This window comes from Anabrus simplex, chromosome 9 (genome assembly GCF_040414725.1).
Source record: "Anabrus simplex isolate iqAnaSimp1 chromosome 9, ASM4041472v1, whole genome shotgun sequence".
Taxonomy (NCBI): domain Eukaryota; kingdom Metazoa; phylum Arthropoda; class Insecta; order Orthoptera; family Tettigoniidae; genus Anabrus; species Anabrus simplex.
This window is the reverse complement of record NC_090273.1, coordinates 75,820,851-75,848,123: the sequence shown is the minus strand read 5'-3', so window position 1 is coordinate 75,848,123 and position 27,273 is coordinate 75,820,851. Positions and strand designations below refer to the sequence as shown.

The following is a 27,273-nucleotide window of genomic DNA, read 5'->3' as shown; positions in this document are numbered from 1 at the left end:
TTTGGAGTCTGCTAAACAATTTATCATCTATTAGTAGCGTGTTCAGCCAAATCAGGAGTAATTCACTTGCTTTGAAACGAGGTCAACTAGCCTGTGTGGTGTGTTATACACCCAGTCCTCCTTCACAGCGCAATTACTTTGAAATGTTTTAGTGAATGTATCTTTAAGTTCAAGTACTTTTCACAAATAATAACGCAGGTTTTTCAGCTAACGAGTACATGATACATTTAAAAATTAATTTCCGTGAATGATCAATTTAGTAATTTAAAAACACACAAAAACTTAAAAATCAGTAACTTAGATTAACTGACGAGGAACTGAAAGGAAATACATGAAAGGGTCTAATATGTACAGTCTATGTCAAAAGTAATCTAATAATGTTATTTGCTTTACGACCCACTACCTACTTTCTTACTGTTTTCGGAGACGCCGAGGTGCCGGAATTTAGTTCCGCAAGAGTTCTTTTACGTGCCAGTAAAGATACCGACATGACGTATTTGTGCACCTTCAAATACCTGCCAAGCTGGGGTCAGAAGGCCAACGCCTCAACCGTCTGAGCCACTCAGTCCGGCAAAAATGTAAACGGGTTTTATGCAACCGGTAACTTTATTTCTTCTATTAACTTTACGTCGCATCGATGCAGTTAGCTCTAATGGGGAATATGGGATAGGAAAGGGCCATGGGTGATACGCAAACGGCCGTGGTCTTAGTTAAGGTACAAGGGAAGCATTTGCAAACTTTGAAAATGGGAAACCATCATCTTCAGGGTGTAGTTTATAGACAATCTGAAGGTATCGGTCCCTCTTCATGTACAGGGTTGTTATGCCGGTATGTTTGTATTTACGCTCGACAACATGAACGGTACCGATAGCACAAATTTCATGTTAATAATATAATCTCCAAAGAATGTATGGGACGATCACAGCTTCGAATAACACTTACCTTAAGAAGGGAAGCATACACTGAGACTAAGTACAGACACGGTATGAACTAGGAACTTCCAACGGCATGCTACGTCACGCCAAAGCTAAGGCGGAAAAAGCATGTATCACTGCGAGTATTGGTTCATAGGAAGGGAAATTACGGATTGGAATAATTTACCAAGGGAGACGTTCGATAAATTTTCAACTTTAAAATAATTTAAGAAAATACTACGTAAACAACTGCCGAACCCAATATTTCACGAATTCAAGCTTACAGCTGCGCGACCCTAACCGCACGGCCAACTCACTAGGTTATCACATTTTTGACACTTTAAATTCGAAGAACCTGTCACTTCCGAAATAGACCAAAACACCATATTACAGTAGATAAATGCATCTAAGATTGGACAGTTGTGGGTTTCCAACCCGAAGTGCATTAGACACGTCGAGAAAATCTGCCAAAACACCAGTTTAGAACATCAGTTTATCTCTCTGAAGAGATTCTCGCGCACTCTCTCAGTCGTCTCACCCTCCATAAAGAAGCATGAAAGAGATCTAATGGCGCATTTGATGCTCTATTCTTTGTCACTTCCGGTTACTGGGAAGAGCTAGCTCAAATGGTGTGTTGTGCTCATTAGAGAGAGAGTGTGGAATGTTCTCACTCCCTCTGGAGATGGTGGAAATGCGACAGAAGCGTCAGTACTCACAGCACACAGGAACTAACTTTAAACATTACATTTTGAAAAAAAGTTGTTGTAGAAAAAAATACGCAGTACATCACACGTACCAAATGTTTATATTTTGTAAGTTCTATACAGTTGTGGCAAGGTTGTTGAGAGTTCATGGGTATTTATTTATTTATTTATTTATTTATTTATTTATTTATTTATTTATTTATTTATTTATTTATTTATTTATTTATTTATTTATTTATTTATTGTTTGAGCCTCCATGGCTCAGGCGGCAGCGCGCCGGCCTCTCACCGCTGGGTTCCGTGGTTCAAATCCCGGTCACTCCACGTGAGATTTGTGCTGGACAAAGCACAGGCGGGACAGGTTTTTCTCCGGGTACTCCGGTTTTCCCTGTCGTAATTCATTCCAGCAACACTCCCCAGTATCATTTCATTTCATCTGTCATTCATTAATCATTGCCCCAGAGGAGTGCGACAGGCTTCGGCAGCCGGCACAATTCCTATCCTCGCCGCTAGATGGGGGCTTTATTCATTCCATTCCTGACCCGGTCGAATGACTGGAAACAGGCTGTGGATTTTCATTTATTTATTGTTTCAAAGGTCGTATGAGCTAATGCTCATATTGAGACAGTGCATTAAAAAACTAGCACAGTTACAATATTAAAGGCAAATTAAGCTAATTATAATACAGAGCTGATAAAAATTTATAATAATTAAAATCTAAAATACAGCACTTTTCAAGAGTGACACAATTGTGTGTTTAAAAGTTTGTATAAATAGAACCACGTACAGTAGCTCGAAATGAAACCTGATAATAAGTTCATCTAAACAGACTAAATAAAATAACATTAAATTTTGTCTATAAATGTTTCTTAATATTTCTTTTCAATTTATTTAAATTCTGAGAAGCTTTTATAGAGTCCGGTATGGAATTAAATGCTGTTATCTCTCTCTCTCTCTCTCTCTCTCTCTCTCTCTCTCTCTCTCTCTCTCTCTCTCTCTCTCTCCTTTCTCTGTAGTCATCAGCCGTGAGGCTGGTTGGCAACAGTTATTCATTCATCATTATTTAATTTAATTTCCGGGTTGAACCGTGTTGTACTTGTACGCACATCACGTGCAGTTTGCCGACGTTTCGAATACATTGCAGTATTCTTTGTCAAGGCGACTGAAATACCCCTACTCGATCCGAGGTAATCAGTCTCCCAGGCAGAAATTACACTACTAGAGTGGCCTAGATCTTGGCCTTTTATATCCTAGCCTTTCTGGCTGACGTAAGCCCTGGCTGTCTCGCGAGAATTCTAGAGAGTATGCGTCACAGCCAGGTAGTGGGGACTTGCCCGCGGTGTTATGTAATGGGGTTCCGGCCCGTGTGTTTATGTTGTGGTCTGTATGTCTTAAACTATGAATGATAGGCATCCAAGAATTACTGATTTTATATCCTTCTTCTAAATTTATGTTGTTCGGATGTTTCTTGATTTCGATAGCCTCGCGGATTTTCCTTTCCAGATTCCAAGGGATAGCTGCTAGTATCTTGGTCTTGTCAAATGATATTCCGTGCTTAGTTTCGTAGGAATGCTTGGATACTGATGAAATATCTGTGTTTTGGTTCTTGGTGTGACGGATATGTTCTTTTAGGCGGGTGGAGATCAGACGTTTTGTCTCACCTACATAGCAAGCTCCGCAGCTGCATTCAATGTGATACACTCCAGGGGCCTGTAATTCTATTGTGTCTTTTACTGGTGGTAGATAACGGGCTAGCTTACGGTGAGGTTTATAGATAGTTTTTATGTTGTATTTGTCCAGTATCTTGCCGATCCTGTCTCCTTATTTGCTTCACGATTCTATACCCATCGCTGAATTACCTCTCATAGGCACCTGAATTTATTCATTTGATCAATTTTGCCGAATTTAGTCGTTACAGGTTTCCAATCTTCTTATTATTATTACTCACTCACTCACTCACTCACTCACTCACTCACTCACTCACTCACTCACTCCGGTTGAATGACGGAGGTTGCACACGCAGGGTAATCTTCTGTATACATGTTTCCTATCTCTTCTGCCTTCTGTGATCAGTTGTATTAATTTGACTTAGTTGTCATTTTAGAAAATGTGACCAAAAGACGCTGGTTTTTTTAGTATATTGCGCTGAGACCCTGTACCCGGGCGCCTTCGCACAAATAATTAACCTGGTGCTTACTTTAAGTGTGAACGCCAAGATCATGTGCCTATCGAGAAGGTGGAAGTTTCTTACATTCCCGACATCCCCACAGGGAGTCAAACTCACGTCCTTTTAGGCGAACCAAGCACTCCTCGGCAAGGCAGCTCCCTTGAATGTATAGTTTTCATAATTAATCATATAATATGTTTGTGACTAACACAGAGTGTACCCTATACGTATAGTGTTCTCATCACAGACGCTGTGGAATTGTTCTCATCGTTAATTGCGGCTGCCCTCAGGACAGTGGCTAGAGAGAGAGAGATCACAACCTCATTTCTGTTCCGAACAACGCACTATAAATTTCTCCAAAGTTAAATGCGGCGAATTCCACTGTTTGAAATAAAATATTATCTTCGGACTGAAACTTCTAACAAAGTAATTACGTTCCATTTTAAATATATTTACAGGGACCCAAAAAGCCCCCGTAGCTCAGGTAGCAGCGTGCCGGCCTCTCACCGCTGGGTTTCATGGTTCAAATCCCGGTCACTCCGTGCGAGATTTATGCTGGACAAAGCGGAGGCAGGACAGGTTTCTCTCCGGGTACTCCGGTTTGCTCCAGAGAAGTGCGACAGGTTTCAGCAGCCAACACAATTCCTATCCTCGCCGCTGGATGGGGGTTTCATTCATTCCATTCCTGAACCCCGTCGAATGACGGGAAACAGGCTGAGTATTTTAATTTTATGGAGAACCAAGCGAGTTGGTTGTGCGATAAAGGTCGCAAGCTGTGAGCTTGCATTTTGGAGATGGTGGGTTCAAGTCCAACCGTCGGCAGTGCTGAAGGTGGTTTTCCGTGGTTTTCTATTTTAACACCAGGAAAATGCTGAGGCTGTACCTTACTTATGGCCATGACCGGTACACTCCATATCCTAACCCTTTCCTATCCTTGTGTCACTCTTACTGCGACGTTAAACCACTAGCAAAAATATATACCAGGTGGTCCGCGAGTGCCGTACTTTCTACTTAGAAGTGTCCCGCATGCACTAACGATGAACGGGATATCTAGTAACTGATTATCACAGGGGTACTACTGACTTAGTTTACTTCAGAATACGAAGAGAAAATAACCTAACGACCACTCGCTGCATGTTCCTCAGTGCTATCCGTCTAATGCGCCCCCTCCCGTTATTAAGCCTCGACTTCGAACACACAGTAGTAGGCCGGTATTTGGTACAGTTGCTGTCAACATATCGGCAATGGTTGGTGTGTTCAGCAACGACCAATATACAGACATAAGTTTAATCTATGGAGAATCTGGTCGGCATGAAGCCGAAGATCGCAGACGGTATGCGCAGGAGTTTCCAAAATCGCCGCCTGCCTTCTATACATGTATTCACCGAATAGAGTTGCAATTAAGAGCCAATGGATCGTTCAAGACAAATATATACAACTTTTTGGTAGAGTGGAATGCCTGTACGTGTATAAATCAGTGAGTTATTAAACTTTATTTTCTGCGTCGTTGGCTATTTATAAATGTATCCTGTTACAGAACGTGTAAAGTAAAACTACTGTTATTTGTTCGACATCCGTAATATGGTACGTTGGAGCGCTCCTTTGTAAACCAGCGATAAGGCTTCCCATTCATCACTGGTGCATGCGAGACACAGTAGAAGGGCAAAGTATGTTCTGAAACAATGGGTGCTGCGTCAGTATTTTCCCACGAGGTCATTGACCCCTGGTAGTGTACCTACGTGGTTCTTGACCCCTAGTAGTATACCTATGTAGGTTCTTGCCCGGGTTCAATGACCTCTCAGTGAGGATAAGAAGCGGCGAGTGTGACTGTTACGTCTCTCGTGGGATCTGATAGTCTTTTGATTATAGAAACTCACGAAGTCGCTGCGAGAGCGCACTGATATATCTCTAGCGTGATATGATAGTAATTTGTCACGCTGTGACGTCACAGCTCTGTCAGAAGAAGACCCGCGCGTTCGGTTATGTAAAGATAAGCGGGCAATTTTAAAACGCCCGTCCTTATTACGGCACAGTTTCGTCACTCCTCCGAGGGGAGACGACAAAGAGCCTGTGTGCGGTTAGGTTACCGTTCGTGGCCATGGTTAGGTTAACACACGTGTTAACCACACCTACAAGGCACCTCACTAGTTCGGCTCCTCCAAGGGGAACCCGTAAATAGCCTGTCTGAGGTTAGTCCTTGCGGGAGGAGTTGCCGTGCGCAGCGCTGAATTGCGTTGGTTCCCCTGTATTCACAACAGGTCTGCGTTACCTATGAGTAGTGCCACTATATGAGGAGAACCATGGGTCTGCCTTGCCTTTGATTGGTATCACTATGTGAGGAACACCACGGGGCTGTGAATTGCCCGTGATTTTTAACGGTATTTATGCACCACCATGAGTCTTCGTTGCCAGTGAGTAGTGGCCCTACGCGAGCAATACCATGAGTTTCAAAAAAGGCTTTCACGGCCGCAGATCTGGTTCTATTGCTGTGATTATAATACCATGAGTATCCGTAGCCTGTGATAGGTTCCACTGCGTGAGGAACACCATGGAAATACCGGCGCCTGTGATTAGACCCATTAAGTGAAGAACACCATGGGTCTGCGTTGCTTGTGAGTAGTGGCCTTATGCGAACAACACCGTGAGTCTACGTTACCTGTGATTAGTACCAGTATGTCTGGCTCCATGGCTAAATGGTTAGCGTGATGGCCGTTGGTCACAGGGGTCCCTGGTTCGATTTCCGGCATGGGCGGGAATTTTAACCATAATTGGTTAATTTCTTTGGCACGAGGGCTGAATGTATGTGTCGTCTTCGTCATTTTTATCCTCATCAAGAAACACAGGTCGCCTACGGACATCAGTTCAAAAGACCTGCACCTGGCGAGCCGAAATTATCCTCGGATACTCCCGGCACTAAAAGCCGTACACCATTTTTATAGTACCAGTATACGAGTAACACCCATGGTTCTGCTTTACCAGTGATTATTACAATTAAGAGGGGCCTGTGGCCTGGATTTTGGACCCCTTTGGACGACAAACATCATCTCAGAATATGAGAAATCGGGAATTGGATCCACTGATTGTTTTGGATTCATGGACATTTCTTCATCATCATTCCTTATAGATTTTATTCAGTGGATACATTTTGAAGTTTTAATTATCGTTTCACTTCGTCGTATCTCGTATATTTAGGGACCGATGAAGTAACTGTTAGGCTCCTTTAAACAAAACATCATCATCATCAAATCTGAGGTAATGTTTACACACAAAATATTTTAATTTCAGACGTGAATTGGCGGGTGAATGAAATATTCATATTCCCTTACCACTTTATTACACTAAGTATTTTTATTTCCTTTTGCAGGAGGTGAAGTTCAACTGGACCGTTGCGACGGAGAGTGCAGTGGACTCCTCCTTCTTCTGGGGGTACTTGGTGACCCAGGTACCTGGTGGCTTCCTGGCTTCCATGTACCCCGCCAACAGGTATGACTGATCAGAAACTCCTTTACTTGTGTTATACGTACAATTATGTCCTTTCATTTTTCTGAGCCTAACATCCCTTACGAAAATACATCTATATAACTGGCTTTGTGTCTATACTTCTTCAATATTAAGGTATTACGATTCCACTAAGTTCCTCCGCTACACGCAAAACCACATAAGCATGGATATGTTTCTTTTCCTGTCTTAGTATACATAGTATACATTTAGTATACATTCATTGATTAAAAGCAAACTTTTGGCGGGGTAAACAGGGATAGAACACTGGAAAAACTAAAGCCTGTGTTAGACGAAGAAAGTCAGATCTTTAAGTTCATAGCAAGAGCATCCTCCGAAAAAATACAATCAGAATCCATGATGGCCTAATGCCGTCCAAAGGAATCCAGCAAACAGACGGAGTACTCCAGGGAGATCCTATGAGCCCCATTATGTTTAACGTACTTACCCATGATGTGATACAAAGGATACAAACAGAAGAAGTGAGAATGTGGTTGTACGCCGATGACATGATCCTGCTCTCAGAAAGAAGGGAGCCCTTGCAAGAAGCCATAAACAAATTGGAAGAGTGGTCCCAAGAAAATGACCTAGTTATAAATAGGGATAAGACAAAAATAATGAAATTCAGAAAAGGAGGAAATCTGGTGAACACTGATAGATTAATTTGCTGGGAAGAAGTACTAGAAATAGTCAAAAGCTAAAAATACCTAGGACTCACACCGCAAATGACAGGACACTCCTTTTCCAAGCACATTGAAGACAGAGCTGTAAGAGGAACAAAGGCGACTTTCGAGATAAAGAAACTGAATCTACCATCCATCAGAACAGCCCTGAGACTATTCGACATAAAGATTGCTCCCATTGCCTCATATGGCATACAGCTCAAGCGATTAGAGGGAATTAAAACAGCCTACCTGAAAAGAATGCTCTTGCGTCTCAAAATACACTCAAGACAGAATAACGTATACCCTGGCAGACACAACCTTCTTTATAGAAGATCTGATGAAAGCTCATAATCTGATACCAACGCCACAAAGCAGCAGATTACTAGAAGACAGGCGACAGAAAGGGAGGGACATCAATCCCGGACTCCTCATCACTCCAGCGATGACAAACAACGAATGGAGAAAGGCCAACTAGCAACTGTGCCATTTATATACGAGAGTGGCAGCCCACGGACAATACCACAGCCTCACCGGCAGATGTCAGTGCACCATATGTGGAGGACCATGTAACACGTATCATCTCACTGAGTGCAAAGACAGGACATTGACTTTGTCACACTATGCAAATGATGCTAATTTCGTTTAATTAATTAATACCTTGTGCATAATGTGTTTATAAATTATATTGAATATACATAGATGACGGGGCTGCCTGTCCGAGGCGGTAAAGGCGTGCTCGGTTCGCCCGGAAGGACGTGGGTTCGAATCCCCGTCAGGAAGTCGTAAAATTTAAGAAACGACGTTTCCACTTCCGGAGGTGCATATGGCCCTGAGGTTCACTCAGCCTACACCAGAAATGAGTACCAGGTTAATTCCTGGGGGCAAAGGCGGCCGGGCGTAGAGCTAACCACTCTACCCCATCACGTGCCGCGGTTAAAAAAGGTAGAAGCCTTTACCTTCCACTCCTCCAAGGGCCTTCATGGCCTCTACGGAGTGACGTTGTCTTTGTCATACATAGATGCCGCAGGATGAAAATAAATCAGTAGCTTCGAAGAATTCAGAAAATGGAAATTGCTTTTCAACACAAAAAGATAATTTTTATAACCAAAAATGCTTGGAACGGTAAAATTCTTCATTTCTTAACCGCGATCAAATCTGAAGCTCTTTATGTTTATCATGAGAAAAATCCCTGGGACCGAGAATTAAAAATGGAATACATTGCCCCAAACCCAACTCGGAAGTATATTTCGAAATACCTAAACTTACTGATACAATGCGAATGCGACGAATTCAATTTTTAAGCCATTTAGAAAGAATGAATAACAACAGACTTATTTATGGAATGCACAGTTTTTTGCAAATCAAACGTTCGAGATCAAAATGGTATAAGCAAGTAGAGAAAGACCCCACTGAATCAGTTTCACCACATCTGCAGGATGGAAATGTTATCAGAAAAATTGTTCTCACAAAGGGATTTGAGGAAGACGGGAAGAAATCAACACGACGTACTTGGTCGGAGGAACAGAAATTACAACAATCGATGAAGATGAAGAACTCTCGGGCAAGGAGGAAAGCTCAACAAGTGTTGATTCCGCGTGATCCTAAGTGATCCATTAGCGCAGAAGATTAAGGAAAAGAAAAAGATGACGTAGACCGGTTGCCATGGTTAGCGTGGTGTCGGAAAACTGTCCACGCTAATAATTCTAGATAGACTCGCAGTCCAAGAACATATCCATGTTAACACTGTTATTGCACGGTGCCAGGAACTATCCTGTGCTTTGTCATCCCGCTCTGTCGCCAGACACAGTAGCGCGCTAAATCTATGAAGTCAGTCAGTCAGTCAGTCAGTCCTTGGTGAGTGGGGTTCGAACCTACTATCTCCCAGTATTCGGGAGGGAGTAGGTTCAAACCCCACTGTCGGCAGCCCTGAAGATGGTTTTGCGTGGTTTCCCATTTTCACCCCAGGCAAATGCTGGGGCTGTACCTTAATTAAGGCCACGGCCACTTCCTTCCCACTCCCAGCCCTTCCCTTTCCCATCGTCGCCATAAGACCTATCTGTGTTGGTGCGACGTAAAGTAACTAGCAAAAAAAAATTGTCCTTGGTGATACAGTGCTTCCTCTCTAGCATCTGAATGACCAACACATATTCCGTTCTGAATTCGCGCTATTATTTTACATTGCGTCTTTTAACATTTAGACCGAGCTCGATAGCTGTAGTCGCTTAAGTGCGGCCAGTATCCAGTAATCGGGAGATAGTGGGTTCGAGCCCCACTGTCGGCAGCCCTGAAGATGGTTTTCCATGGTTTCCCATTTTCACACCAGGCAAATGCCGGGGCTGTACCTTAATTAAGGCCACGGCCGCTTCCTCCCAATTCCTAGGCCTTTCCTATCCCGTCGCCATAAGACCTATCCGTGTCGGTGCGACGTAAAGCAACTAGCAAAAAAAAAAAAAATTAACCTTTAAGAAATAAATCTTAGATTTCTGTGTACACGCGTATTCCATTCACCTCTTCCTTGTCTGTTTTAGGATCTTCGGTACAGCGATCGCCATCTCTTCGTTCTTGAACCTTCTTGTGCCAGGTGCTACCATCCTCAGTCCCGCAGTCGTCATCATCGTCCGAATCTGCCAGGGGCTAGTTGAGGTTAGTCATGTCAATTAAAAAGTGAATTGAAATCAGTATAATACAGAAAACTTGAACCAACCAATTACTTTCTTTCATATTTTTTTCAATGACTTTCAGTGTCTATTCAGGAAATGTAACTTAAAAGCTTTTCATTCCATTGAATATTAGCTGCCGTCCTCGGGGGCCCGGGTTCGATTCCCGGAACTGCCAGAAATTTAAGAATGGCAGGAGGGCTGGTATGTGGTTGAAATGGTACATGCAGCTCACCTCCAATGGGGGTGTGCCTGAGAAGAGCTGCACCACCTGGGGATGAGGACACGAGTTTACTTATTCCATTGAACACACAAGTTCAATATAAATATGCCTATGTAAATAAAGTAACTGTATATAAGCACACTATGTAGAATATAATTGTATATTTTAATATTGTAATTTGCTTTACGGGAGCGAAATCTGGGTGGACTCAGAATATCTTATTCATAAGTTAGAAGTAACAGACATGAAAGTAGCGAGAATGATCGCTGGTACAAACAGGTGGGAACAATGGCAGGAGGGTACTCCGAATAAGGAGATAAAGGCTAATTTAGGAATGAACACGATGGATGAGGCTGTACGCATAAACCGGCTTTGGTGGTGGGGTCATGTGAGGCGAATGGAGGAGGATAGGTTACCTAGGAGAATAATGGACTCTGTTACGGAGGGTAAGAGAAGTAGAGGGAGACCAAGACGACGATGGTTAGACTCAGTTTCTAACGCTCTAAAGATAAGAGGTATAGAACTAAATGAGGCCACAGCACTAATTGCAAATAGAAGATTGTGGCGACGTTTAGTAAATTCACAGAGGCTTGCATACTGAACGCTGAAAGGCATAACAGTCTATAATGATAATATAGGTATGTATGTATGTATGTATGTATGTATGTATGTATGTATGTATGTATGTACGTAATTTTAAATGAGGATGGGGGCACGTAAGTGTATGTGGGGCTATGTCCTTTCTCCATTTACCATCACTAACTTGTACCTAAAATTAGTGGAAAATAAATAAATAAATAAATAAATAAATGCATACATAAATAATAATAATAATAATAATAATAATAATATGTATTTTTATTCCTTATTTAATAATTTGGGTTTTTTACGGGTATGTTACGGTGTACTATTTATATTGAACTTATGTGTTCGAGAGACTGAAAACCTTTGAAGTTACATTTCACAAATTACTGTCATGACATCCATAGTTTTCGGCCTTCAGTGGCGTTAAATTTAACTGAATCACGTTATTGATAGTTAGTGAGCTTCACCTTGAAAGGCCCTCTGCGGGATAGAGAATGAACTTGTTCCACAGTACTATGCGAACAAGAGGCTAGTTTTAAGAACTAAGTTCGGTAATGTTAACTCTGTAAAACGACATTACTCATTATCACATTGCATGTCCGTTCTTAGCGAAATGGATTTCCTCATAGGAAGAGCCGTATCCTCGCGGGCGAGCAGGTCGCCCATAGAGCATCAACTTTCCCTCTCTTTGTATATATACTCTCAACTGATGAAATAATAAATTGCCATTGTCGCTGATGCTATTTACCATGAATAGACTGTCCAATAACCCACCCATCCAACAATACCAATGCAGATATCAACTTCTAACCATAATCTCAACCACTCTTTGTTATCTCTGGTACCTGGTGGTACTTTGAAGTTCCCAATATTTAATAACACCAGAATTCCACAATGATACATAATGAATAACTTTAGACAGAATAATTTGTCATTTTAAGTATCCATTCAGTGGAGAAAAATTTAGCTTACCATTTGAGCAGTGAAGATGATTTTAAAAATCAGTTTCTTTCGGCACTCCAACATTCATCATAATAGCTTCACCACTACTACGTAGTACCACGTATGTGGACCTAGAAAAGCACGCTATTTATGTTCCGTGTTTGCCTTGCTTGTCAGTAAAATATAAAATACCTATCGATCGGTGGATTGTCAGAGCCCTGCTATTCGGAACAAGAGGCACCCTCCCTAGTCAGACATCGACCTTACCACAAAATTTGAAAGTTCTATTCTGAGAAATAGAAAAAATAGCAATACAGATTCTGTGGGACTCTCTACAAATCATTCATTTCCATTCAAAGGAGAACGTAATTAAAATTCTTACCCACTAACCCTGGAAAGAAGAAGATAATAACAGCATTAGCAATTAAATTTCCACTTCTTGGTGTTCTTAAACTCCACTGAAATTGTAACCTCACTGTATTCCGGATCTGAATGGTCATGTTCATTGGAGGACGTATGATTTATTTCCTTGATAAATCTCTCTCTCTCTTGTGCGTGATTGATGCTACCATTTCTCACTAGTTTCTGAAAGTATTTCTAATGAGGACTGGGGAGCCCCGCCAGGTGTCCGTGTACCGTTCAATTCCTGCAGTGAATTTTGAAAGGTGGGACTTTAAAGTCCCGTCAGTAAACAAAGATTTGGCGAGTTAGAACATCACAGTAAATTCTCGTCCAAAATTGTTGCCTGAAATGAGTCTTGCTCCTGAATCAAACTCTTAACTTTGACACCTAGGTATACCTCAGAGACATCTACTGTATTTCTATTGTATAACCTCCGCATCCGTTTCTAGTGTGCGGTAATCGCAACTGCTGTCAGAATACAATATGAAAGGAAGTGAGGAGAATAAGGCATGCGAAGCACGAGCGAGGTAAATCTTGTTGTGCTATAATGAAGTAATCGCGGACAGAGAGCCAGCGAGTTCAGCTTTATGAAGCTTCATCCCGCGTCTCCCCTCGACCACCATAAATCGTGCGTCTGAGACGGCTCAACTTAAGAGGCTCAACAAGAAAACTAAGTGTGAGAAATCAGAGAGTAGCGAACACAAAGTTCTTTTTGCAGCATCAACACAGTATTGGTGGAAGGGATTTTTCGTCCTCCCTCATGTTCGTGGACTGTCAGATTATATGAACGTTGGGTTTGTGAAAATATAACAAATCCGTAAAATGAAAGAGCAGTTCCTTAAAAGTTCAGTGAATTCTTATAACAGTCTCCTCTTACAATTCTGCATACCCCACAAATGTTACATCTGTTTTTATGTACTACAGTGCCTGCCGCTTATTTTGATCACTTTGAGATCTAGTTAATGCGATAATATTAACAGAAGGTTAAGCAACTTGTGGCTCGGTGAGGAAAGCAACGGGAAACTACCTCACTCCTCATTTCCCTAGTACGCCTCTTCAGTGATGCCTAGGCCATCTATGACAGCTGATGGCGGAACTGTTGAGGATCCAATCAGCCTTCGGGCTGAGGACTAAACATACATACACAACTAACTGACTCACTGACATTAATGTTTGCACACTTCTAGATGGGGTACAAAATTGAAATTCAGCATTCTGATAGGTTTTAGGATGTAGCCAAGGGAAAAATTCCAGAAAGTTCATATTTAAAACTTTTACCGCCCCCCCCCCTCCCCGAAACAAGAATTGTGGACCCAAACTTTCAGGTGTGCTGGAAAGTGGTTATTTAGCAAAATTATATATTCTTGGCTGTGACTGACGGAGAAATTCGAAAAAGTTTCGATATTTAACTTTTTACCTCCGAAAAATGTCGAAAAGTTGAGGCAATTTTCATGACGGCGCAGAACATTCTTCCGACGTTTTATGTGTCTAAACACAAGTCGTATAGCAAAACGAACAACTCAGTTGACACCCATAATGAAGAGATCAACGACTTTTAGTCATATGTAGATCACTTATGCCTTAGATAGATTTTCATTTTCTGATTTTAGGTCAAATTTTGCACTTTTCCGTAATTTATTATACAGTTTGGCACACTTATATAACTGGTAAGCACATGGAATTCGGCTGGTTCATTGGTACGTCTGTATGCCATATGGGGGCCAAATTTCATGACTCTAGCTGCAGTGAACCTATGGAAAAACGAAATGATTATGAGGAGACTGTACTGAAATTTCAGCCTAATCTAAGATTCTAAACCAATCCAAGGTGTACCCGATGGATAGGCTATACAACAAAACGTCAAAGAACCAAAATTGTAGATCTTTTCATCCTCGATTAGCCTCCCAAGTTTCAAGACTGTATCTGTCCATTAGGTGAGGAAATAATTTTCTTAGATTGTGAAAAAGATATGAAATGTGCCCCAGATAGAAACGTTTACCTCTGTCTATGCTATAAATCTCCAAAATAGGACAAAATTCCAGAGGACTGGACACGTAGGCCACTAAAAGAGCCGCCTGTCGGTGCAATCCGTTTGTCGATACGACGTACGATATCACTACAGTAATTACGAAATTACCACTTCTACCGAAGACTATCTGAGGCTCTGGGGCGGAGCCCCCAACGAACAAAAGCGAGTCAAATAGTATTAAGCGAAATGTAAGTACATTTTCAGTCATTAAATGACGTACAGTTGTTGGCTTATTTATGCTTTCCCGTCTCATACATTAAAGATAAAATCTAAAAATAACAATGAAGCACTGAACTATTCGTATAATTACTGTATTAGGCTGAAAGTTAAGTTAACTAGGCATTTTCAGTCCTTAAAAGAAGTATTTGCTTGGTTCTAATTTTATGTTTGGAATAATATTTCATATTTGCTTTTAACGCTACCTAGCTGTACTAAATACACTGTCTCGAGATATTTAAAACCTGCCACATTTCAGCAGTCGTTTGAAGTAGAAATATTTCGGTAGCACCATCATCTTCTTTTTTCTCCGAAAGTTTCCCTTTAATGTTTATGCTTTTCCATTTTACATTGCATTGCAACACCGGGACTTCAGTCAAAAGCTGTAGCAAAACTGAAGGGTGAAACATGTATGTTTGGTGTAAAAGAAACAGCAAGGAAATACTCCCTACAGCTGGCCATCCTTTCCCCGAAGAGAGTAGTGTTACGTGCTACTAGTTATTTGCAATATACCGAAGCACAATACTTAGATAAGAAATCCGTAAAAATAAAACTTTCAATGTGGAGCAGAACTTGGAAACAGAAGGCTGGAAGGGGGCCACTTAGCCTCGGGAGGTCAACTGAGTAGAGGGGGTTCGATTCCCACCTCAGCCATCCTCTAAGTGGTTTTCCGTGGTTTCCCACTTCTCCTCCAAGCAAATGTCGGGATGGTACTTAACTTAAGGCAATGGATGTTACCTTCCCTCTTCCTTGTCTACCCCTTTCCATCTTCCAATCCCCCACAAGGCCCCTGTTCAGCGTAGCAGGTGAAGCCGCCTGGGCGAAGTACTGGCCCTCCTCTCAAGTTGTATCCCCCGACCCAAAGTCCCACCATGCTCCAGGGCTCTGCTCTGTATAGGTGGGATTCCTCACTGAGTACGAGGGATAAACCAACCCTAGATGTTAAACGGATTATGAAAGGAAGATGAAAAATAACATTTCCACAAGCGATATTTTTGTTTTACGCCAATTTCTACTAAAATCCAGTTGATTCAGAGGGTCGCCGGGTCCCGTTCCTGCTATGTAATATTAAGTAATAAAATGCGATGTAGATGTATATTAAGTAGTTTACGTTAAAATATTGTGTACCGAGCTCGATAGCTGCAGTCGCTTAAGTGCGGCCAGTATCCAGTATTCGGGAGATAGTAGGTTCGAACCCCACTGTCGGCAGCCCTGAAAATGGTTTTCCGTGGTTTCCCATTTTCACACCAGGCAAATGCTGGGGCTGTACCTTAATTAAGGCCACGGCCGCTTCCTCCCCACTCCTAGCCCTTTCCTGTCCCGTCGTCGCCATAAGACCTATCTGTGTCGGTGCGACGTAAAGCAACTAGCAAAAAAAATATTGTGTATTATTTTTAGTGTCCATTTTTCATATTACAATTTGCTTTACGTTGTACCGACACATATAGGTCTTATGGCGACGACGGGACAGAAAAGGGCTAGGAGTGGGAAGGAAGCGGCCGTGGCCTTAATTAAGGTACAGCCCCAGCATTTGCCTGGTGTGAAAATGGGGAACCACGAAAATCCTTCTTCAGGGCTGCCAACAGTGGGATTCGAACCCAATATCTCCCAAATATTGGGTAATGGCCCCACTTAAGCGACTGCAGCTATCGAGCACGGTACCTTTACTTCATCATGTTACAGCCTATTTCCTAAATTTTAAGTGCCAATTTTAGCAAAAATAAATTCCTAAACTTGCAGCCTCTAGTTGAACACAGTCTCCTCTACCCAGTGTGGCTTCCCCAAATTCAAGCTGACTAGAAAGTCACTACAGTAAACGGCTCTATTCTATGACAAAGACAAAGACACCTCCGTGCAGGCCATGAAGGCCCTTGTAAAGGCTTCCACCATTGTTAACCGCGGCACGTGATGGGGTAGAGTGTTTAGCTCTACGCCCGGCCGCCTTTGCCCCCAGGAACTAACCTGGTACTCATTTTTGGTGTAGGCTGAGTGAACCTCAGGGCCATATGCACCTCCGGAAGTGGAAATCTCGTTTCTTAAATTTTACGACTTCCTGACGGAGATTCGAACCCACGTCCTTCCGTCTATTCTGTTGTATGACACGTTTCATAAAATACACATTAATAATCCCGGTTTTTTTTACAATACAGATGAAGAGATATTTATATAAATGTCTTCCATTGTGTTTACACATTTATCGATTTACTGTGCCAACGACTGTTGTTAATGGAGCCTAATGACTGAAAGCAATTGTGTTGACACTATTTACCGGTCAGTATCCCTTTGTCGTGCCTAATGGACACGGAATATTTATCACTGATGACGTCTCCAACAAAGGGAACTGGGAGATTTCAAGACGACAACACATGGATAATTTAGGGCAATGGAAGTAATTTGTCAGCGAGGTCGCACGGATTGAAGAAACCACTCTCAGGTCACTTTGCTTGTCCTGTTGCTCATCCTTTCACCTTCACTTTGTTGTACTACTGAAGCACGGAAGGAGACGTTCCCTTTCCTGACTGCTGAACTGAGTCTCAGAACAGCGAATTATATTTTGCAGTCCCTACTCTGACACATAATCCTATTATTTTTAAGAGACAATAACAAATTAAATCTGAGTATTTATAAACACTCATGTGATATTTTACTGCAATGTCAGCTCTCAGTGTGTCGATGTCCATACGATTTTGTTCCTTTGTCTCAACTGCACTCTGAATGGAAAATAAGCTCTCCATAGCGCAAGTTTGATTCCGCGATACGTCCTTCAAATGCTTTTGTTGCTATCCAATGAAGAAAAAACAGTTTTATTTCAATACATTCTTCTATGATTTCTGAACAAAATGGTACGTACAGTATTTTGATTGTGTTACGTATTTAGTTCGTAATAAAGCAATTAAAAGGGAATGTGCGTTGTTAAGTTGTAATACTGTTTCATCGTTAAATAATGTTTTTCTCGATGCTATATTTTCATAAGTATAGGTGTATTTCCTTCAGTAACTGTCAGACATTCAAAGTTGAAATTTTAATCAAATATAGGACAGAGTGAGCTTCTGTGGCTCAGACGGCAGGGCGTCGGTCTCTCACCGGTGGATACTGGGGTTCAAATCCCGGTCACTCCATGTGAGATTTGTGCTGGACAATGCGAAGGCGGGACAGGTTTTTCTCCGGGTACTCTGGTTTTCTCTGTCATCTTTCATTCCAGCAACACTCTCCATTCTCATTTCATAGCATCTATCAGTCATTAATAAAATCACTTTGGGAGTGGCGACCCCATCGTAATAATAGCCTATATATGATTCATTCATTTCATTCCTCACCCGGTCAATGACTGGAAAACAGTTTGTAAGTTTTCATTTTCATAGGACAGAGTCCTGGGTAAGGAGCACAAGACGAAAATAAATAAATAAATTCAAGACAAAATTAACGGAGTGCAGTCGAACCGATTGTGGATTGTTACATGACTGAAGTAACGAAGTCAAGAACCTCAAGCTCTACCACAATACTGGCATATCCAAACTCCTTACTGTTGCACAAACCGGTGATTGTTTCTTCTCTGATTTCCTCGTTACTTTCTCCGGTGTCGAAGTCAGGTGATGCAGGAAATACTAGATTAGGAAATGAAGTCTATGGACTGATGACTCAAATAACAACACATAGGACTATTTTAGAAGAACTAATACGTGTTGATAAGTAAAATTACACACTTAAGTCCAAACGATTCCAAGGTGTTAGTTATCATTTTAGAAGATTGTCCGAAATATTATTTCCTCTAATTTAATTTGATATTTCAGTTAGCAAGTTGACTTTACCTATCATGTTGAAGTTACAGTAGTAGAAGACATTGTAAAAATCTTAATCCCATATGTTTCAACAGGTTTACAGGGACTGAAAAAATCAAATTTGAATTTTTATGTTACTAAGTTCGGATGTTTTGATGGAAAACATTGTGAGTTATAGAAACAGCGGAGAAACTAAGATCGAGCTCTGGTAAGTTACTGAAAAAAAATTAACAAAATCTATTAGAAACTTAAAACAATCATGTTTGTACCAACATGTGCATATTTCCCGTAGAAACACTTGCCGGTTTCCTCAGAAGTTATCGAGTCCTCAATTGGAATATATCACACATTCTGTAAGGAGCGGGTGAAATGGTCTTATGGTAAGGTCACAGTCTAATATATACAGTCGCGAAGCTCTGATGATATTTTTCATCCGATGCGAGTACAGCGCTCCAAGCGGCGAGGTAGAGGCAACTTGCTAGCAGACAACAGGGAACGAATTACCACTACAGTCTAAAATGGTCATAACTTCTGAACCATTCATGCAAATAATGTCCTGACAAGGTTATTGTAATCCTTGTGAAATAGTGGAGGAGGTCAAACAATTTATTTCGATGAGGAATTCGAGGATAATATCGAAATATTTATTTAATCTTAAGGAGTTATTTTTCTTTGCCGCGGACTTTAACATAAAATCGCTTCTAGAGGGCAACCGGTTCGAAATAGGTATATACCATCACGGACTTTTTTGTAGAGGTTTCTATGCTCCACAACTCTTGCGCTTACATTTCGGGTCTATCGTTGACGGTTCACGCAGCGTAAGCCAAGAAAGCAAGTGACCGACCGACCGACATCGAACCTGCCAAGTTGGGCTAAGAAGGCCAGCGCTCTACCATGGTCGGTCGCTTGCTTTCTTGGCTTACGCTGCCTGAACCGTCAACGACAGACCCCAAGTGTAAGTGTACGAATTGTAGAGCATAAAAACCTCTACAAAAAAGTCCGCGATGGTATATACCTATTTCGAACCGGCTGCCCTATAGAGGCGATTTTATGTTCTAGTCCGCGGTAAAAAACATGACTCCTTAAGATTAAATAAATATTTCGATATTATCCTCGAACTCCTCATCGAAATAAATTGTTTGACTTTCTCCACTATTTCATAAGGATTACAATAACCTTGTCAGGACATTATTTGCATGAATGGTTCAGAAGTTATGACCATTTTAGACTGTAGTGGTAATTCGTTCCCTGTTGTCTGCCAGCAAGTTGCCTCTACCTCGCCGCTAGAGATGCTAGTGTCGCTCCAGCTGTCAAATGTATGAACCTTTTCCTTATTAGAGCTTCGCGACTGTATATATTAGACTGTGGTAAGGTCCTCTTCCAAGACACCGCTGGTGATTCGAATGTCCTGCACCTATACTCTAATTATTTTCCCCCTGTTTTCATGAACGTTTCAAGTGTCTTCTGAAAGTACTCCTTGTCCCACGTCCATAAGTAAATGTATTTCGTATAATAGTTCCTTGGTGATGTGGTTGGGAGGATTATCATTTAAAGAAAGTACAACTGGGCAACCATCCTCCTTTTACACTAACCAGAGTGGGGAAGAAAGAAGAGGTATCATCCTTCGAATAACGAAGATGTTCGAAGAAGATGCTGACAAAAGAAAGAGAAGGGTATCGAAGGACAGGGAAATGGAAGAGTCCCTAGGCCTCGCAAACCAAATACCGTTGGATGTCGAAAAAGAACAAAAATAGACAAAGAGAGGTCAGATCGAAAAGTTGAAAGTGAGGATCATGGCACAAGTAATTGGAAGGAATACCCGACTCTGTAGGGGAAACCTGGTCGTAAACCTACACTCCAAAGGCAGGGGAGAACGTAGATCAATTCCGCTGACCCACCATTCCCTTTTCATTACTCCAGCTACAAGAAAGTGAGTTAAACCATCTGTGAGACAATTCGTAAGAGTGTTTCGATTATTTTCTTTGTTTCCTCTGGTTCATCTTCACTCCTTTCCGACTCGTTGGCTGAATGGTCAGCGTACTGCCTTCGGTTCAGAGGGTCCCGGGTTCGATTCCCGGCCGGGTCGGGGATTTTAACCTTCATTGGTTAATTCCAATGGTCCTGGGGCTGGGTGTTTGTGCTGTCCCCACCATCCCTGCAACTCACACACCACACATAACACTATCCTCCACCACAATAACACGCAATTACCTACACATGGCAGATACCGCCCACCCTCATCGGAGGGTCTGCCTTACAAGGGCTGCACTCGGCTAGAAATAGCCGCACGAAATTGCTATGTTATCTTCACTCCTTCAAGATCGCAACCTTACAGTCCTCCATGAAGTGAATACAGAACTCTCCATTTGATAAACATGTTCTTCGTGGCTCAGTCGGCAGCGCCCCGGCCAATCATCAATGGGTTCCGTAGTTCAAATACCGGTCACTCCATGTGAGATTTGCGCTGGACAAAGCGGAGGAGAGACACGTTTTTCTCCCGGTACTCCGGTTGTCCCTGTTATCTTTCATTCAAGCAGCACTCTCCAACACCATTTCATTTTATCTGTCATTCATTAATCATTGTCCCAGAGGAGTGCAACAGGCTTCGGCAGCCGGCACAGTCCTTCTCCTCGCTGCTAGATGGGGGATTTATTCCTTCCAATTCTGACCCAGTCGAACGACTGGAAACAGGGTGTGGATTTTCATTTTCGTCTAAAATACTGTCCCTTTGTCCTATCCCCTATCCCCTGCGGTGTATGCTACTTTACAGTACAACAATGGTGGGCATACTGCCTAAACAGTGTATCACACGGCGCTTTCTCCGCCCACCTACAGTACAGTGAATCAACGGCGCCTCATGAATCATTATTCTGGCCTCAAAAAAAGAATCATTCACGTGCATCAGAAAATGAAATACCGTACTGTGGGTCATTATATCTCATTATTAAATTCTGTATTGAATTCTACCTTCCACTCGTCTGTATTATAGTAGGACGGTCTTAAATGTTTATTATTTACTTTTTTTCAATTTGCTTTTCGTCGCACCGACACTGGTGGTGACGATGGAACAGAAAAGGGCTAGGAGTGGAAAGGAAGTGGCCGTAGCCTTAATTAAGGTACGTTTGCATGGTGTGAAAATGGGAAACTACGGAAAACCATCTTCAGTGTGGTTCAAATCCAATGTCTCCCGAATGCAAGCTCATAGCTGCGTGCCCCTAACCGCACAGCCAACTCAGACGGTAATATTTAATAACATACTATTGCTCAACATAAAGATTTCCATTGTTTCATGGCTTTCTTGTCCTACTCGTTGGCTGAATGGTCAGCGTACTGGCCTTCGGTTCAGAGGGTCCCGGGTTCGATTCCCTGCCGGGTTGGGGATTTTAACCTTCATTGGTTAATTCCAATGGTCCAGGGGCTGAGTGTTTGTGCTGTCCCCAACATACCTGCAACTCACACACCACACATAACACTATCCTCCACCACAATAACCCGCAGTTACCTACACATGGCAGAGGCCGCCCACCCTCATCGGAGGGTCTGCCTTGCAAGGACTGCGCTCGGCTACAAATAGCCACACGATATTAAAAAATGGCTTTCTTGACCAGATCCTTCTCCCTCTTATATAAGACTAGTTATAGTAACCAATGTGGAGTGCAAAACAATTTAACATAGTCTATGCATGATGGCAATTTTGCCCACGCCCATGGCGTAGTGGTCATTCCTCTACCTGTCAGCGGCTTATCGTGACGTACTTCCTTTCTTGCTCTCTGTGGCCGTTTACAAGTACTTTTTTTTTTTTTTGCATAATTGCTGGTCATGATGTTATCCCTTCCTGCGGGAGTAAAACACTGACATGTACAACTATCTTCACAGTCTATAGAACTGTCGACTAGCCCGCTCAAACGTGCTGTAGTGGGAGTAACATAAATTCTAGGGGTTCTAATGGGCCGAACCCCTAATGTTTATGCAAACCTCATAGCATTACCGTCGTGCGGGTAGACTCTACGTATTACTCACTTCAGTAAGTTTGCATTCTAACCTATTACTGCATAGACATCCGGGCCATATTGATCACTTTTATGGGATTTCTGTATTGTAGGCATTCACATTTAGTTTTCTTCCAGTTGTGTAATATTAGGGCATCCTTCCATGACTCCCTCTTGTATATTCTTCAAGCGATCCTTCGTGACTTTTTTTCTCATTTTGATAATCATATTCATATACCGGATCCCGTGAGACCTCCGAAGTAAAACAACATTCGGCGTGGTCAAGATTTGGATGGGTTGCCACGCGCTTTTGGTGGGGGTAAGGGAATGGAGGAGCGGAAAGCAACTGGCCACCCTACCGTACGTAAACTCCGGCTCAGGCGGTGGTTCGGACCTGCCTTCGGGCAGAATACACCCCTACCTTACCTTACCTTTACCTTCACAATTGTCCTGGTCGATATGGGGTGATGACCACGCGACTTTCACCTTAACACAATCACTACAAAAACCACTACCATCACCAATTAACACGATTGACCAATGCTATATTTTCATGTTAACTATACGCGTTGTTGATAGGGACTAAGCAAGAAAAGTCTAAAGGCATAAATACTCCCCAGAGTATAAGAAATGCACGATCGAAAATTGTATTTATCGATAGAACCACTAATATCATGAATATTTGGGAATTCATTTTTAGGCCTTCCCTCAAACTACCATTTCACCAAAGGTGAATAAAATTATTTATAGCGTATACTGTAGTGTCTTATTCTCCATATTTACAATCCGTTTTATATAAAATTCTTTCCATTGATATACATGCATATGTATGAATACGACGGAAAACTAAAAGATCATTCCCATGCTACTATGGACTCGACCGATACAGAAATACCATTATGTTTTCATTCGTAGCAATATGTGGACAAAACTCTAATTTTAAATATATAAATATATTTTATTAAGTGGCATCACGATCCTGAATGAAGCAGGTTTCAAACCTAAAAGTAGGATTCATACATAGGCTATAAATGTCTTCATATATTAGTAATTTCTTTCATTACTCGACTTCTTCCGTAACTAGATGCCATCTTTCTCGGATTATATACGACAGTCATAACTAAAAATAAGTCATAAAAAGGAAAATAATAACAGTGATCTCTTACGTCTGTTCAGAATTACGTAAGGGAAGGGTCAGTAAAAAATGAAACGTTATATTTGTGTTCGGCTGCAACCTCATTGTTTGGACTATGCAAGGAGGATGTCGTAACAACTTTAGATAAAAGAATAATATGCATCTTGTATAAGCAACAGCGAATGAAACAAGGAAGTTACAGCCTTTTGCAAGATACTAAAAGGTGAATTTAAAGTTAGATGTATTCTTGTGTTTGAGTAGAAATCTGCCTGAGACAGGCTTGCAGCATACTACTGTGAAGGAAACAGAGCTGGCTGGTGATGTCGCCAAAATAACTTTATACTCGAACAACTTAGAACGATATCAATGCTTCAAGTACTGATATGTTTCAAAGTTGGCCGTAAGAATTTAAACTTCGATAACGTTCTGCTGTCAGTGATGAAATCCAAAAACGTATACTCTGTGCAATTAGGTGCTTTCGTGGTCTGAGAAAATCTTCATAAAGTCTCAATCAATGTAAAGGAAAACTTAAAACGTATTGTAATTTACAAGGTTTTAGTGAGAGTCGTACTAATACAGGGTGTACCGGAAACATACCGGCAAAAATATAAGGGATGCTCTTCGTGTTACATTAAGAACGATGGCGGAATCGGATTGGCGGAGGAAATTCTTCTTTTTCGAGAAAACGAGGTGGTTTTATTACATCCGGGTGCGCGATTCAAATTGACGAACTCGCCGTATTTTCTATGCCAGAGAGTTAGCCGTTGCCTGTTGCTGTGCGTCGGAGGAAGGGAAGGGAAGGGAAGGGAAGGGAAGGGAAGGGAAGGGAAGGGAAGGGAAGGGAAGGGAAGGGAAGGGAAGGGAAGGGAAGGGAAGGGAAGGGAAGTGGGAAGTGGGAGACAGAGGTAATGCTCGGTGCGAATTCACAAGTTTCTCGTTTGTTGCACATAGTCGCTTCCCAGGTCCAATAGACAATGTACAGTTTGTTTTGCACAAATTGACTATTATGCGAATCCCGTAGAAAGAGAAGATGTACTTGTACCAAGAACACAGGCAGCTTTCCAGGTCGTGCGCGACACACCACACATCCTGAATGGAGTCCAAAGGTCACTACTACTGTATACCAATATCGAAGTAGGTGGGATGCATATTGAACATCTACTGTAATCAAACCATTTGGCGTATTGTTTCCTTAGTTCAGTATTTCATTCCATTTACAATGTTGTGAGTGAAGGAATACACAATCGTGGAGCGGCAGCGTTGCATCTTCGAGAATGTTAAATAATAAAGCACATTACTGCGACCAGCAGACGAGAAGAGAAACGATCTGGTATATTCCTTGACTGACAAGTGTGTCTTAATTACAGTGTGCTCATGTACTGTGTGTGCAGTTACTTCTGTTGATAGGGGCTAATTGTGGATATTGCCTGTAAGAGACGAGGACAATCCTGTGCGAGTCGAAGGAGGAAATTTGTGCATGCGCACGGAGCATTATCTCTGTCTCCATGATACACCCCACTTCCCCTCCCTTTCCTTCTCTTTTCTGAAGCACGGCAGCGGCTTGTGCTCTGGCATAGCGAATACGGCGAGTTCGTCAGTTTGAATCGCGTGCCCGGAAGTAACAAATTTAACTCATTTTCTTGAAAATAAATGTTTTTTTTCTGCCAATCCGATCGCACCACCGTTTCTAATACAACACGAAGAGGATCCCTGACTTTTTGTTGCTATAGTTCTAATACTACTTGTCTGACAATGCTCTTCTTATACATTATTCCCTTAAGACTGGTCACGCTTCCCAGCCACATATGGATATGAAGTCCATTAGAACAATATTCGTTGTGTTCATTTTCCTTTGCTAATGTGTAAAGGAAAATGAACTATACCTCATCGCACTCTAGGAATGTATGTCTGCGTGACTTATTTACGCTCTCCTACAGTATAATGGACTTTATATCCATATGTGGCTGTGAGGCCATAAGACCTATATGTGTCGGTGCGACGTAAAGCCACTAACAAAAAATTAAGGTGCAGCACCAGCATTTGCCTGGTGTTAAAATGGGAAACAACCGGGTGAGTTGACCGTGTGGTTAAGGGTGCGCAGCTGCGAGCTTACATCCGGGAGACAATGGATTCGAGCCCCACTGTCGGCAGCCCTGAAGATGGTTTTCCGTGGTTTCCCATTTCACACCAGCCAAATGCTGGGGCTGTACCTCAATTAAGGCCACGGCCGCTTCCTTCCCACTCCTAGGCCTTAGCTATCCCATGGTCCCCATAAGACATATCTGTGTCAGTGCGACGTAAAGCCAATTCTTAAAAAGTGGGAAAGCACGACAAAAAATCTCCACGGCTGCCGACAGTGGGGTTCGAACATATAATCTCCCGTATGCAATATCATAGCTGCGCGCTCGTAAGCGCAAGGCCAGCTCACTCGGTAACAAACGTCTTTAAAGTCACGATGATCAAGAGACTTGAGTGAACTAGACATACACTGCGCATCAATGAAATAAAAAGGATGAAGATATGTAATACGTTCCCAGAAGTATCTCGAAGAGCTGGTAGACTGAAGGTGAGATGGGAAGAATGTGTATTTGAGGACATCAGGATTCTCGGAATTAAGAGTTTTAGGGGCATGGCACGGAATAGGAAATACTGACATAAACATCTGAGGAGGTTAAGGTCCACAAAGGACTAACGTGTCTATGATGGCGATGAAACATACTGATGTTTGTACTTCTTAAGAGTCACTGTCCCAGTTAGAACATGAGTTTGTTCTCTGTCATCAAATACTATATACAATATTTTCCAAAAATCAATTTTCACTACACTATATTATTTTAACACGTACTTTGTTTCTTAATCTTCACCTCAATTTCACTTAATTATCTTCATGTTCACTCAACACTAGAGCGCACTGTTTCTAGTTGATTCTTTGCTCTCACACACGCACTCTTCTTACGTTCATCAAAATTTTACAATTCGGAGCACAGAGCTTGCCGGATTTCAGCGGACTGACAGAAGCATTACTGCATCACACTCAGACTGGTGCCTGGAGAGAGAGAGGCAACAGAATGGGCTCAGACCTTCCTCCTGTTCATCTCTAGTTGTGTTAATATAGAACTAGCAGTGTTACAAAACGATATGTGCAAATTGATGCAGTAACCTAAGAACATCAAGAAAAACTAAGAAATTCCTATAGTATTTGCTTACAAAGCAGTTACTTTGTGCCTGTTTACGTCAACTGTTGTTGACTTGAGTGGTATCACCTGATGTTACGTATCACTATTTTTTCTTCAGGCTGCTTGTATGCAAGATATTTGTTGAATCAGGAGAAGACCTCGTCACAAGAATTTCTGTGACTGCTGGCACTAT

General features: G+C 41.9%; 1 protein-coding gene across 3 annotated transcripts in view; it reads left to right on the top strand.

The window, feature by feature from the left end:
- VGlut (Vesicular glutamate transporter) overlaps positions 1-27,273 on the top strand; it is a 511,784-nt gene that overhangs the window by 430,073 nt on the left and 54,438 nt on the right. For all 3 annotated transcript variants that reach the window (XM_067154057.2, XM_067154059.2, XM_067154058.2), the window contains 2 exons: positions 7,149-7,267; positions 10,476-10,590. In XM_067154057.2, coding sequence (XP_067010158.1) covers positions 7,149-7,267; positions 10,476-10,590 — 234 coding nt within the window. The remainder of the gene's footprint in view (positions 1-7,148; positions 7,268-10,475; positions 10,591-27,273) is intronic.